This window comes from Lagopus leucura, unplaced genomic scaffold (genome assembly GCF_019238085.1).
Source record: "Lagopus leucura isolate 7727_CA_CO unplaced genomic scaffold, USGS_WTPT01 Super-Scaffold_73, whole genome shotgun sequence".
Taxonomy (NCBI): Eukaryota; Metazoa; Chordata; class Aves; order Galliformes; family Phasianidae; genus Lagopus; species Lagopus leucura.
The window spans coordinates 7308171-7322770 of NW_024962252.1; the positions used below are offsets into that span (position 1 = coordinate 7308171).

Sequence of the window (14600 nt, forward strand, 5' to 3'; positions counted from 1 at the left end):
TGTTGATCGAGCGTCAAGTGATTGTGACAGCACAGTGAATGTCAATGAATGAATGTCTGAAAATTCACATTATCTCTGGTTCTTGTCATTACCAGGGTCTTTCTGGAAGCTGTTCCTGATAATAGGGGGTGTAGAATGAGAACTGGCAAAATCTGAAAGAAATTTCAATTGTTACCATTTATTGTTTGCCAAATGATATTGAAAGGGACTTTTTTTTGTGGTGACTACAGATTTCAAAGGTTGCCAGGAAGGCTATAAACATTAGATAAAAATGCCTTTTTTGACTCTGGGTGGCAGGTATTACAGAAAATGAGTGCATTTTGTTAATACGTGCATTATCACATCTTTTGTTTCTTTTCTTTTAGATGAGAAGATTGTGGAAAAAATACGAGCTTTACAAATGAAAGCTGAAGACTATGATGTTGTTAAGGTGATTGGAAGAGGGGCTTTTGGAGAAGTGCAGCTGGTAAGAAAGGGATGATTTGTTGATTAACAGATTTACGGCTGTAGTAAAACTCTTTTCACTCTTACATGCTTTAGATCTAAAAATGCATTCTTACAGAGAATGTTAAAGTTGAAAACATTTTTGTTGTATCCTGAGTCATTTCTGTGCATAGTAAGCAATAAGTAAGTTTAAAACATAATGGATTGGATGGAAAGGATTTGGAAAATATTTTACCATGCTTCCAGCAAAATGGAACAGGTAGTTCAAAACAACTTTTCTTTTTTTTTTTTTTGAGGGCACAAGCATTAAAATATAAGAATGTCTGAAATCATTCAATTAGAGAACAAGCTAATCGTGCAGAAAAAACTGCTGTTTTACTCTTCCTGCTAATTTGCAGGAATTGAAGCTGGTTAACTTGCTGCCACAAGGTAACTCAAATGTTCGTTTGCAGAGGTTTTTTGGCATGTCTCTGACATTTTACTGCTGAGTGCTGGCTTTGTTCTAGGAAGCAGGGAAAGTCATACCGCCAAATCATACAACATTTGTGGAGAGCAGTGCTTTGTTGGGGAATGTTGCAAGTTCTTGTATCTGAAGAGCTTGTACGATGTGCACCATGTGTAATTGCCATAAATTTATTACTCATCTATAAAATTATTTGTATGTTCTCTACTAGCATTGGTGAGAGTGGATGGAAATGGGGGGGAGAAAAAAGCAGGCTTTTAAGATTTTTTGTGTAGTTATTATTTATTTCTTGTGTACCTTGCAGCAGTGACTTGATGAAAGTTGCTACCATAGACAGACGTAGTTTTGATCGTTCTGTACCAGTAAGGCAATATTTTTGTCTCAAAATAGTTGCAAAAGTCTTGGTGTATTAGATGAATTAAGTAGTGGATCCCTGGTTGCCACTTAATACAATGTAAAAAGGTAAAACTTTTCTTTGCTTACTCTTCCTGGCTGTGTTTTTCAAGGTAAAATGAAAATTGGAGTACGGGAAGGCTGTGGTTAGCTTAACACTATTTCTGTGCCTCATGGATAAATGCAAGTTTAGATTTTATTCATATGTGGCAGTTAACAAAATTCAATCAGAGGTTTTATAAATGTATTTTAGTTTTTAATCTGTCTTCATCCCAGTGTGGTAACATGGGAATGTATCTCCCTCTTCCCTATTTCTTCCTTGGTCAGCTGCTCTTTGTTTCTATCCAGAAGAATTCATGGGAGATAAAGAGGGATATTTCCAGAGATGATGTTTTCAATCAAGACTTTAAAGAATTAATGGGTGTATTGCTTTTATATCTTTGCTGGCAAGAGATTAAAAAGAAAAACAAAACTGTCAGCAGAACCCTGTGTACTTGAGAAAAAGTGGCTGCAGGGAGCTTTGTAACAAAGCAGTCTGCTCTTAGGCCTCTCTGTCTTTACAGCAATTATCAAATGTTTCATTTAAGCTATTTTATTAGACCTTTTTCATTATATTTTTCCACGTATAGCATCTACTAGAGAGAGCATCTATTAGAGATGCTTTTGAGATGTTCCTTTACCATGTGCTTGAGCAGAAATCAGAAAAAAAAAAGAATCATATTGTAAGGACTGGAGTTCCTCTCCCATCTACTGAGGAGGGAGGGAAATGAGAAATGGAGAATACCAATAACAGAAGTTAGCTTTTTCTTTTTGGATTTCTTATATATATTTGTGAATTTGTGAGCACTTACGGGTTTTTTTGTTTTGTTTTGTTTTTTGTTTTGTTTTTTCAAATTATTGATTTTTTTTTTTTTTTATTTGCTTGATAACATTTAGTTTTAAATAGAAATTCTTAATTTGTTATGGTTTGGAATGAAAACTGTACCTTTTTTGTGTTACTGCACTGTGTCACGCATACCTTTGTAAAGTTGTAAGGCAGAGGTGATTGTTCACAGCAGTGAGTCCTGCAGCCAGTTACCTGGCGTAATCTGAAGACAATCTTCAGCTCTCATGTGGTTAATCATTACAATGGAATGTTGAAATGCGCAGCAACTTGGTCAGAGGGATTTGCTTTTAATTCTGTTTACTTTAAGTTGGCCCCTAGAATAAAAAAGCTAAAAATGAGTAACACTGGACCAAAATTTCTGTTCATATAGAGCTCTTCTGTGCTTTATGCCAGCTTGAGAGCACGTTCTCTTTCTGGAATGTAACAAGTAGAAACAATGGTGCTGTAATGTCTTACAGCTAAAAACCAATGGGTTAATAAATACCACTGTTGATCTGAACTAATATTAGCTGGTGATGAGAGCATACATACCTAGATTTTTTGCCTCACAAGGTATGATACAAGTTCAAGCTATTGAGTTAAGCTATATCTATTTCTACTCCATTTGTAATGTTAACACCACAGTTGCAGATGATAGATTTGCAGTAATCAAAATATTTTTCAACACGTTCTGTGATCAGAATAGAAATCTGCTTCACTGGGGGCTAAACAGAGAAAGGACCATAAATAAAATATGTTTGACTACGTGAGTAAAATTCATGAATATCATGTTGTCAGCATGTGCTACTGTGAATAGGTTTATGCAGCACAATCCTTTATTAAGTATTTGTAATATTTAAACACAACAAGACAAAAGAATGAGCATGCTAATATATAGTGTAGAATACTCGGTTATGACTTCCTTGTTTTTTTTCCCCCAGTTTTTAGCTCCAGTATGGCATTTTAAAAACTCAGAAGCATTAAATTCTATGCTTGCCTTCTCCTTTGCTAAGAATTTCCTGTCTGCAGCCAGATCACTTCTCTTACGTAGTGGCATGAATAAAAGGGCTTGGTGTCTAGAGCAGACTTAAAAATTGAATTATGGTGCTATATATGTTGTTCTGGTTTATGCAGAAGCATTAATTAATGAAAGCACATCCCAAGTGCCTCTTCTGCTTTTACTTTAGGAAAAATCCTCTTGGTTTGAAACTGAAACTACTTACTGTTTCCTTTGGTCAGGTCTTGTTACACAGCCCTGTGACAGCAGTGACAGCAGACTGACATGGTTGAATGCTGGAACTGAAGGCTAGCCAGCACCTTCTATTTGGGTAGTTAGAGTTGGGCTGGGTGACAGTCTGTATACAGTGGGATTTCTCGGTGTTGGAAACCAGTGACTGTCATAGCACACACAGCCAGGTGCTGCTTTGGTTTTTTTCCAGGAAATGCTTTGTATGTGAGGTTTTGTTCCCCAGCTGCTGCTGATGTAGTAGTGCAGTTAAAGCAGTCGTGCTCTGCTACCCGCAGGTTTTTCGTACCTTACCTGTCGCTTCCTATGGCTCTAATAAATGATTTAGGATATCTGTGCTTATTTCAGAGCCTGAGAGTTCATTCCACAACTCTATCCTAGGATTTTCATTTCCTTCCATGATAAAAATTTGGTACCACTGTCAGTACTGTGTATGTGATCTGATGGTTGTTTTGTGTAGGTTTTTTTTAGCCTGCAGATTATCATCCGATGTGAATGCAGTAGAAATTATGAATGTATTTTCTGCATACTGGTTTTCTGAAAGTCTTAGATAGAAATGGTTTTGTCTGTCCCTGGTGAAACAAAGCAGAAGGAAATTCTTATTTCTTAATGCATTTTCATAAGTTAAACAAGGCCATATTACTTTATGCTGATGGCATGAAGGGATTTTCCTACCTATTTTAAGAGTTACTCTGGTGAGCTACAGTTTAAATTTGGCAGTTCATTTAACCACTTGGAAGAAACTAAAGCATCATGACAGTTTAATACATGAATAATCTGTTATTTGAGCCAATATGTGTATGTACAAATATAGCTTTTGGAGAAAGAACCGAGTGGCCAGCATCTTCAGGGGCTGTGCTGGTGATACAAGAACTCCTATCACTGGTGGGGCTGTTCACCTTCCAGGCATGACCAGGGCACAGTCAGCCAGAACAACCCATGGTAAAATTTTCAAGAAACAATTCAGGCAAAGAATAACCTGATGGTACTTCCTTGGAGAGGTGTACACAAGGGGTAGGAGGACAGAGAAGACCAGTTTCTTTTGTTCCTCCTATGCACGTGCTTTCTTCAGGCTGTGCTGAATTTTTGAGATTTTTTTCTGAGCAATTGGAGATAATTATTCTTGTAAATGAAGGCAGGTTTACTAACCACACCCAGGCAAGACTGCACAATGGTTAGGAACCATAAACTACTAAAAGGCAGTAGAGAAGTGTGTGCAGATTCACAGAAAATGCTTTTGCAATTAAAGAATATTTTCGTTGAGGTTGCTTGTCTTTGTGTTTCTTCTGTTTTTGAACAGGATTACCAAAGCCCTGTGATACGGAGTGCAGTTTGTGGTGTACTACCAATTCTTTGTAAATGAATTTTCCAGGATTAGAAAATGGCAGGGAGGTCGTTTTCAAAATCTTCTTTCAAGACACCTTTACTGTCAAGTTGTTAATGTGCTTGGAGCACGTAGGTAGTGTGCTGCTGTTTTGAGGTTTGGTTGGAAGCTTTTTGATCTAGTTATACAGAAAAAGCTGTTGGCCAGTGTTAAACTATACAGGGTGCTACGAGTAAAATTTTAAAGTCTTAACCTGTATCTTGAGAGGAAAAAGCTCCAAATTTGGAAGCAGTAGATTGGGAACAGCCTGACGGATAATCTTATTTCTATCCATGTCTTCACTCCTTCTGAGACTTTTTTTTTAACCTTTGTTTCTTTTGTTTGTACAAATCACTCCTGTTGACTCAAGCAGCAGCATGAATGTTTACAGCTCCCCAGGAGCAGGAGGCTATTGCTCCCCTGGTGTTAAACCACATAGGTGCTTCTGTGAAGCTCTGTGCTGCAGATACAATGAATTGAAATGCTTGGATCTATGCAGGAAAAAAAGAGCCTAATAAACATTGTCACATGTAACACAGTTAAGTTGGACATTGTGCCGAAGTAACAGTTTGGAGGATACCATTTATCTCACTGAACCTTAGTTTGGAAAATGCAGCAGAAGGTCTTAACCTTTTGATTTTGATGTCAAAAACATTAATTGATTTTTCAGAAGTTGAAAACATGCAAAAACTTAAGGAGGAGTTAATGTCTTTTTTTCCTGCAAACTCAGACACCTCATAGATGAGTGGTCCTCACCTTAATTTATGCCAGGAACGCTCAACAATGTTAAAATAGTAATTGCTTTGTATGTAGTATTAATTTAGTGCTTTGTTAACATTACTGCCTGTGTTTTAAGATTCCATTTCATGTCCATATTCAGATGCATTTTTCCAAAAGAGTTATTTCTTCTTACATGATGAAACTTCTGAATGGAGCACCGAAAAACATTTTCTACTATAAACATAATTATTATTATGTTGGTTTTCTAGTATTGAGTGACTTGAAGTTGGTATATTCACTCAGAAAATGCAAAGAGCAGACCTGCTCTTAATAGGAAGGTGTATGTTTCTGATTCTGAAGATTTTTTGTATCAGTTTCAATTTGAGTAAGCAGGCTACTAAAGACAGCCCTTGTTTTTATGGTTGTAGCCATAATGACAAAGAACATACAGTCATACATTGGTTCACCTTCAGTGAAACATCTGCCTACGAAAGTGTCTGTGGCGCGTCCTTCCTGTGTCCTCCATAGAGTGCTCCTCTGAGGTTAAGCAGCAGCTGCAGCAGTTGGCTGAGCTGTGGCATATCTTCACTTGGTATCCATATCCCACCACTGCTATGTGTTTTGGAGCAGCTCTCAGGTTTTTCTTCTCAGGTTTGGAAAATCTCAAGTTCTTAATATGAATGTGTGAAGATGTGAAGACCTTGCATCCCAGCAAGTAGTTTGCAGATAGGAGAAATGTGATATGTTGGTACACGTTATTACTGTTTTTTTGTAAGACATCTTAAAGTTTGTTGCTTCTTTTCAACCACTAGGTTCGCCATAAAATGACACAGAAGGTTTATGCAATGAAGCTGCTTAGTAAATTTGAAATGATCAAGAGATCAGATTCAGCCTTTTTCTGGGAAGAAAGAGATATCATGGCCTTTGCCAATAGTCCATGGGTGGTTCAGGTAAGGAAGATGCGTGACAGTAAAATAATGATAGTAATAAATGCATAAACCTTTCCTAGACTTGAATTTACAACTAAGCTCAAATAATGGGTTTAAATTCAGATCGTACTTTCTTTAAGATGTATGTTTACAGAAATTTCAATGAGTTTTCTGTGTTTGGTTATGTTAGAAGGTAGATTAACTTGCATTTTGGTCACTACAAATACATCATACCATGGAATTACAATTCTGAAGTACAGAAGTAACCGTAAGGGTGCTGAAGCACAGGCACTAATTGCCCAGAGATGTGGATGCTCCAACCCTGGAAACATTCAAGGTCAGGCTGGAAGGGGCTCTGAGAAGCATGATCTAGCGTAGATGTCCCTGCTGATTACAGGAGAGTTGGACTGGATGTCCTTTAAGGGTCCCTTCCAAATCCAATGATTCGGTGATTCTATTTGGAAAAATAGGGAGGTAACTTTCCAGCTAGGAAGAATTCTGCATATGAATGTAGAAACAAATGTCAGCTTTATTTCCAGTCTTTCCTGATGATATGGTCACTTGATCACTAGAATTCAGTATTATGAATGCTTTAAGTTGTTAGTGGCTTTCTGTCTGCAATATTGTAGATGAAGGAGTGCACAGTTCAGGTCTCCTACAAGACAAAGCACTGTTATCAGTGCTTTGCTTGAAACCATCTTCTATTCAGTGGTGTGTTACTGCATCTCAGCTCAGAAGTAATATCCCCCAGCTGATGGAGAGTTGACTTTCTCAACTGTTCTTAAAAATCATTGCTTGCATCCATCTCATGGTATTTGTTATCACGTTTGTAAATTGGATTATCCCTTTGGGAAGGATTAGTGCTAAATACTGCAATTTGTTATATTTGGTAAATTACACCAATTAGTAAAGTTACACCAATTAATTAAATAGTGAAAGCATATATTTAGTGAAAAAATGTTACCATTTTAGTTTGTTAAATAATTAAAACATTTAAACCCTCTCTGATGCATTGCTGTGCTCCTGTAGTTTTGGAAAGTAAAGTTATACTTTAGGCTTTCCATGTTTTTTCCATAATATTCCTTATATATGCAAGAAGTGTTTCATAACTTTTTTCATGTAGGTGTTCTGTTCTTGTGAGCACATTCTGTGTTCTTACTTGTATTCAGTAGAAATACTTTACAAAATAGACTAATTTACTGATGCAGTTTTTTGACAAACATCTGGAGGTATTTGTAGTTTTTACAATTCAACTAAACGTGCAACTGAAAATAGATGTATGACAGTTATCAAGGGATAGTGTAGCAGGCATGATATAAATATATATGTATATATAGAAGGTGATAGAATCATAGAATCAGAATGGCTTGGGTTGGAAGGGACTGCACAGATCATCTAGTTTCAATCCCCCTGCCATGGGCAGTTGCCACACACTAAACCAGGCACTAGAACAGGCTGTCCATGTTAAATGAATCAAAATGTGGTTGCAATTTGTGCCTTCTGCGGTGAAGAGTATGGGTGTGATGTATATAAATACTTTGGTCCAAGGGGATTGGAGCTGGTTTTATGAAAACGTCAGTCCTGTTCTGAGTAGAAACTGGGACAAATGGCAGAGCTTCCGTACTCCTTCTATTTCATGTGAAAGAAGAGGTGAAAGCAGAGCCCTAGATAACGTTGATTTTATAAAATCCCTGAGGACTGATACTGAAAGTGCTGTCTCAAGGCATTATAAGGCTGTATAAAGGATTGCTATTTATCATTGTGTTAAATAAACACCTTTATGTGTGGGAATACAGAGACTATCTTGGATTTTAGTTCAGCCTTTAATGATTAAATAGATGTTTATGTTCTATGTTTTATATACTGTCCATTTGCAAAACAAATACAATGTTATACGTATGTGTATGCAGTAATGTGTGTTTGTAACACAAGTCTTCTTTCACCAATGAGCAGTAAATTTTACTCTAAAGGTCCTATCTCTGTAATAATTTTCCTGCCTTCAGTGGTCTCCCATATTTCATTGCTGAGTGAAATTCTTTGAAATTTCTCTCCTCAAAGTCTAAAGTACATTTTAAAGAAGCTAAACTTACTGTCAGCAGCTGCAATATCAATCAGACTGTAATTTCATTGTTAAGTCCTTTAGATTTTGCAACCATATTTAATTTTTTTCTCATTTCAATATGTGTGTGAGTTTAGGACAAAGTCAGCATTAACATACGTTTTTATAAATCTATATGGAGATGTTATATCTAAATTTATAGTATGTGAAACTCAAAAACAGACTAACATACTATTCACTATTGAGTTATGTTAAGATTGTTGCAAGACAATCCCTACACCTGTTGTAGGGAACCTGCTTTGGCAGGGGGGTTGGACTCAGTGATCTCTGGAGGTCCCTTCCAACCCCTACAGTTCTGTGATTCTGTGAAGACGCCTGCTTTCTCAGATTTAATATTTTGCATTTTCAGTTGTAGAGATATCTTTTATGTCAAGAAACACAGCAATTTAGACAGTCATGCTACTGATGTAACCAGGAAATCTTTTTCATTTCCTGTAAAAGTAGGGATTTCTGAAGTTTCAAGTAAAATTCAGGTTTATGCCATAATTAGAAACGTAGATTATTTGAATATAAAAAATAAAGTTATTTTACATCAGTAAAAATTGTACACTCAGGTTTAATGAAACCTCAGGTACTTTATTATTTCTCCTAAATGTCTCTGAAAAGTAGCTGCTCTTTTTCCTAATTTATTTTTCCATTTTGCAGCTTTTTTGTGCCTTTCAAGATGACAAATACTTGTATATGGTAATGGAATACATGCCAGGAGGAGATCTTGTAAACCTTATGAGCAATTATGATGTGCCTGAGAAATGGGCCAAGTTCTATACAGCCGAAGTTGTTCTTGCTCTTGATGCGATTCACTCCATGGGCTTGATACACAGAGATGTGAAGCCTGACAATATGCTATTAGATAAACATGGGCACCTGAAGCTGGCAGATTTTGGCACTTGCATGAAAATGGATGAAGTAAGTATGCAACTGAATAATTTATCATCTATGAGACTGTAATTCTAAGGATACTTTCACTTGAGTTACAATACCCAAAGGAATGCTTATCAAATGGTCCACTTGGTTGGAAAGCTGTTTCTTGTCTCCTATCTTTAAATACAGGAGTACTTTAAATAGTTGAACATTGTCTGTAATAAATTGTTCTGGCACATGGAAGGGGGAAATAAATTTATTTTTTGTCACTTTTGAAAGCATGCGTTTGTGAATTTCTGGGGTTCATTTCTTTGCCAAGTGTCTGAAAAGTTTATTAGACAGCTCCTAGTTTCAATATCAGCAACCTTGCAACAGTTCATAAGCTGACAGTTTTCTATAAAAGATATTATTTTATAGCAAGATACAGGCCCTATTTTTTTTTTTCTAATTGTTCTCATAGCATCCTCTAGTGGTCATTAAACTGAGGTCACAATAAGGCAGCAGTGGTATGTGATCTAAAGATTAAAATTTGTTAGCTATTAGTCAAAATGTCATATTTTAACTGTCTAGATTTTATCATCTGCAGCCAAATGCAGTTTTCTAATGAGGTTGCATAAGTGTAACTACTGTATTTTTAACAGAAGTACTACATGTATTCCTGTAGGAGACTATCTTTGTAATTTGTACTTTTAAATCTTCCATGACAAACAGTATTGTGCAATTTACACAGTATATTCTTCTTGTGAAATTATAACAGATTCTCATAAACTGTGTATGATTGTATGTTATCATTTATCAGGCCTTTGAAGAGTTTCTTTGTTTATCCTTTTTAAGCTTATTTGCTTCAGTGTGTTAAATTCTTTCTGTGTTATTTAGGCTGCATTTAGTATAATCTCTGCAATCTATTAGTTTGCATTTGCATTAAGTTAATATATATATTTCTATCTAGAAATGCTTTTTCTTTTCTTTTTTTTCCTTTTCTTTCAAATGTCAATATATTACTGCTGAACAAATGCAGCTATTTATTGACATCTCTGTTGTGCTGATATTGTTATTCTAAGGACATACACATTTACTTCCACTTTCATTATTTAGCTGCCTGTATTTTAGTGGACAGTATTTACTTTAACTAGAGAAGTGAAAAGGTGTATTTGATCTCTTAATTTAATCTTTAAATTATTATTGTGAATAATTTCACCAATTAGACTGTGAGTCTCAGGGGAATCTAATGTTCATCAGAAGAGGTAATAAAAAAGTTTCAAAAATTCATAATGTTGATCTACTGTAAAAAGTGCTTGTGGTACTTTAGGGAGCCTAGAAGTGGTGAACTTAAGCTGCTTTGTTTGTTTGTTTAGTTCTAAAAAAATGAAATTTTAAAATGTGGTCGATCATGTTGTAAATGTGAGATTGCTTGCATATCTCTTGCTATAGCAAGCTCCAGTTTAGATGAGGCATCATCAACAAATGGGTGATCTCCTAATGAAGTTAAATTTTAATTGGCTAAATTTTAAGTTCTAAATGTTTCTCAGACTCTGTGGAATGGTGAAAATATTTTATACAGGAAGCTTTAGAAGTTGAGAGGCGCTGGACTGTCTCCAAATCTCATGCTACTTCTTACAAAACATGAACACATCCCAGCTGTGTAAACATAATATTGATGTTGGCAAGATGATTTCTAGAAAATGTATGCTTACCCAACACTGATTTATTTTTTTCTGACTTGGAGTTCTTTTAGTAGTTGTGCATATCTTCCTCATGCTGTCGAGACTGAGGAGAACTCTGCTTCAGTTTGGTGAGAGACACAGTTTGGAAGACAAACTTTTTTAGTACTTGCTGGGGGACTGAAATGAGTGTTCTCTTATGTTGTCCAAGCCAGCCCAGACACTTGCAGCAGAATTCCTCCTTAGTATGTGGAAAGAATTGTTTAGTCTTTCAGTGATGTTTTCCAACATAAAAGGAACTGGCCCATTTATTTAACTTGACTGTGATGGTTTGTTGTTGTTTTTTTTGGTTTTTTTTTTTAATCCATTACAAGGTGAATATCTGTAATTGAGTAAAGGATGGGGCTGGCCTCAAAGGTTTAATAAAAAGAATCCCAATGCAGGTTTCACCAGACTCTATTTGTTAGGTTTTCTTTTAGTAATAAGCTAGACAGTATCATGACTGAGTACTGAGAGTGTTGTAGGGGCATCTACTGCTGGATGCTGTCAGGTCTGTATGTAACTTTGGCTTCTGCTGACTGAACTTTCAGGAAAGCACAGGCTTAAAGGATATCTGTTGCAAAGAAATAGGAGCGAAAGGAAGCCATTTACCACTTGGGATCATTTCCTCAGATAGCTGAGCTGAAAGATTAAACATGTTCGTCTTCTTACTCAGTTTATTTCACAGAGTCTCAGAATGGTTGAGGTTGGAGGCCATCTGGTCTGATCCTCTGCTCAGCAGGATGCCTGTTTCTCCTTGATGCTCCTCCAGGACTGCACTGAATCCTTCTTACTTCAGCTCGTTGTTGGTAGTGTAGTAGTCAAACCTGAGAGAAGCATTAACACCTGATCTGTACTATCCTGACATGTCTGCACCAGCACTCTCCAATTCTTGTTTGCTGATAAGATATTAATGAGGGAATTAAAGCCTCATTTTTAGCCTTGTTCCAAGACAGGGAGTCATTCAGGTGTACCTGAGGTCTTCCAGAGGATGAAACCAGAACTGCTTTGCCTTCAGAGATGTTACAGTTCTGTAAGATGCTGGGCAATGCAGTAGCCTTACAGCCAAATTTTCCTAAGCCATGAATGCATATTGTCTCTTTGACAACCTTTTTCTTTTGCAGTTGTTCAAATCTCCCAGGTATCTGCAGGAACTTCCATCAGGTGGAGTTCCAAGATACACCTTGGTGTATAATCTGAGGTGATGAGAAAAGCCTCAGGTAAAAGAGTAGCCTGAGACTACTGAGAAAAGAACTGCTGTACTGTGTGCTGTTCAGGCATCAGCGGCTGACAGGACTGACACTTTGTCCAGAGAAAACAGCACCCTTCAGATCTCTTCAGCTGATGAAGTGCAGAATGCAAAAGTCATCTCACAGAATGTTCAGTATGCCAAGATGTCATGTAGCACACAAGGGACTTCCCTGTTTACTTGGCTTTGATGCCAGATCACAGAAGCTTGTATGATTATTGTAGTAAGAATATCCAGTACTTAAAAATGTACACAGGGCAACACCTAGGTTTTGTTTTTTGCTTTTTACAGTATGATTGCATAAATGAGAATGACAGGAATGTGGGAATGTTCAGTAAGACAGTAATGTATTTTCAGATCTACTTCTGGGACAGAAGGCAGGGAGTTCTGTGGGGACAACTGCGCATGCTTAAGAGAAATACAGCCCATTGAAAACTGACATTAGCACATAAAGCCCTTTTGCCTGTAAAAATATTTTTGTTTAATTGTGTTCTCCTTCGACATCTTGCCTGAAAAGTTAGGGTTATTACCTGGAATTCTTCAGCATCCGTAAGATAATTGACAAGGTTTCTTGTCACTGTGTAGCAGCTGTCTGACTTGGGTAGGGCTGGCTTTTCTTTGGCACAACCTTTGCTTTGTTTGCATAAGACTTCATAAAACATTAACATGTATGAAATATTAAAAGGTGATCTTGTTTTGCTGCATTAATTACAGAGGAGTGGGAAATTGAATGTTATTAAGTGCTTGGGTGAGGAGATGAGGCTGGTCTAAGTACACAGCTCTTGTGACTAAAGCCGTGGTCTTCAGAGAAATCTTTCAGGACTCTTCTGCTGACGTCTGTTTAATGAAAACAGAAAACAGAAGTTCAACTGCTATAACTGAGAAGTTAAACTCCCCTTATGTTTCAGCTTCATCTTTAGCTTCTTCTTCATTGTACAAGAAAATAAGCATTTGCAATGAAGAGATTTTCAGTACTGCTTCAGTCTCTGCAGTATTTAATCATCACTTTAGTTTTAGCGTACCGGTTCATGACCTTCCAATATTCTCTTTGAATAAATAAATATTTTTGGCAGTTCGTATTCTATGTGAAAAGAATAATGTAATTGGTTGTCTAATTTTTACATGTAAATGCAGTTCCAAAAGCAAAATGATCCTTTTTATTTCCTTAAATATGAATTTCCATTTCAGTTGTTCCTACCAATATTCTGTACTAATATTCAGCCAAAGGTGATGGAAAATGCATGGAGAACTTTCAAAGGTAACTTGGACATTGGTTTAGGCTGAGTGGCAGAGTCACAGATGAGTGTATTTTTCGTACTTCTTTGGCTTTATCCGGGATTTAATTTCATTCATCCATCTGGTCTCTCTGGAATGAATGCAGTGAGTTTCATTAAAGGCAACAAGGCTCTAAGTTTGAAGCAGCATGCTGGCATATCTGACAATGTTTCTACATCATTTAGCTCCTGCAGAGTGGGAAGCAAAGAGGATAAATAATCACACCATTAATAAATGATTAATAAAAGAATCATTACATTAATAAAAATCAGTTATATTTTACTTTATTTTTCTTAAGCCCTGTTCTTTAAAAATAGCTTTTACTTTCAACTTAAGGTGTGACTATAAGAATTTGCCTATAATTTGGTGTATTGTTTGAATTACACATATTATGTATGTGCTACGCAGGACTTAAATAATCAAAGTTATTCAGAAGCTCTTCTATGAATTCAATGAGATAAGCAACTATCCAGTACAGCACATATTTGTTCATATTGAAACCAAGGGTAATACTACAAAACATGCACATTTTTGAAATGCTGTTATAAAGAGAAATGGCTTAGTGTAGCCAAAGGGGATGGTGGATTAACAGGATTTGTCATTTCAGTTCAGACTGTTTCTGGAATAAAAGTCAGAGCTTTCAAACATGTACCTCAAACCAAATATTTTGGATTATTATTTTTCTTTCTTTTTTTTTTTTTTTTTCCTGGTCTACTAATAGGCTTTCTGAAGTTTTGTGTAAGGACTGAGCAGCAGTTTTAACGGAGCTGTTTGAATTGTTGCTGTTGCACAGACAGGTATGGTGCGCTGTGACACGGCTGTTGGAACCCCCGACTACATATCCCCTGAAGTTCTGAAATCACAAGGGGGTGATGGTTATTATGGACGGGAGTGTGACTGGTGGTCTGTAGGAGTTTTCCTTTTTGAGATGCTGGTTGGTAAGTAGAATTTCTTCTGCTAAAAAGGTTGTGGT

General features: G+C 36.6%; 1 protein-coding gene across 3 annotated transcripts in view; it reads left to right on the forward strand.

The window, feature by feature from the left end:
• ROCK2 (Rho associated coiled-coil containing protein kinase 2) overlaps positions 1 to 14600 on the forward strand; it is a 92453-nt gene that overhangs the window by 47010 nt on the left and 30843 nt on the right. For all 3 annotated transcript variants that reach the window (XM_042891938.1, XM_042891945.1, XM_042891953.1), the window contains exons 3-6: positions 366 to 466; positions 6307 to 6444; positions 9188 to 9448; positions 14421 to 14565. In XM_042891938.1, coding sequence (XP_042747872.1) covers positions 366 to 466; positions 6307 to 6444; positions 9188 to 9448; positions 14421 to 14565 — 645 coding nt within the window. The remainder of the gene's footprint in view (positions 1 to 365; positions 467 to 6306; positions 6445 to 9187; positions 9449 to 14420; positions 14566 to 14600) is intronic.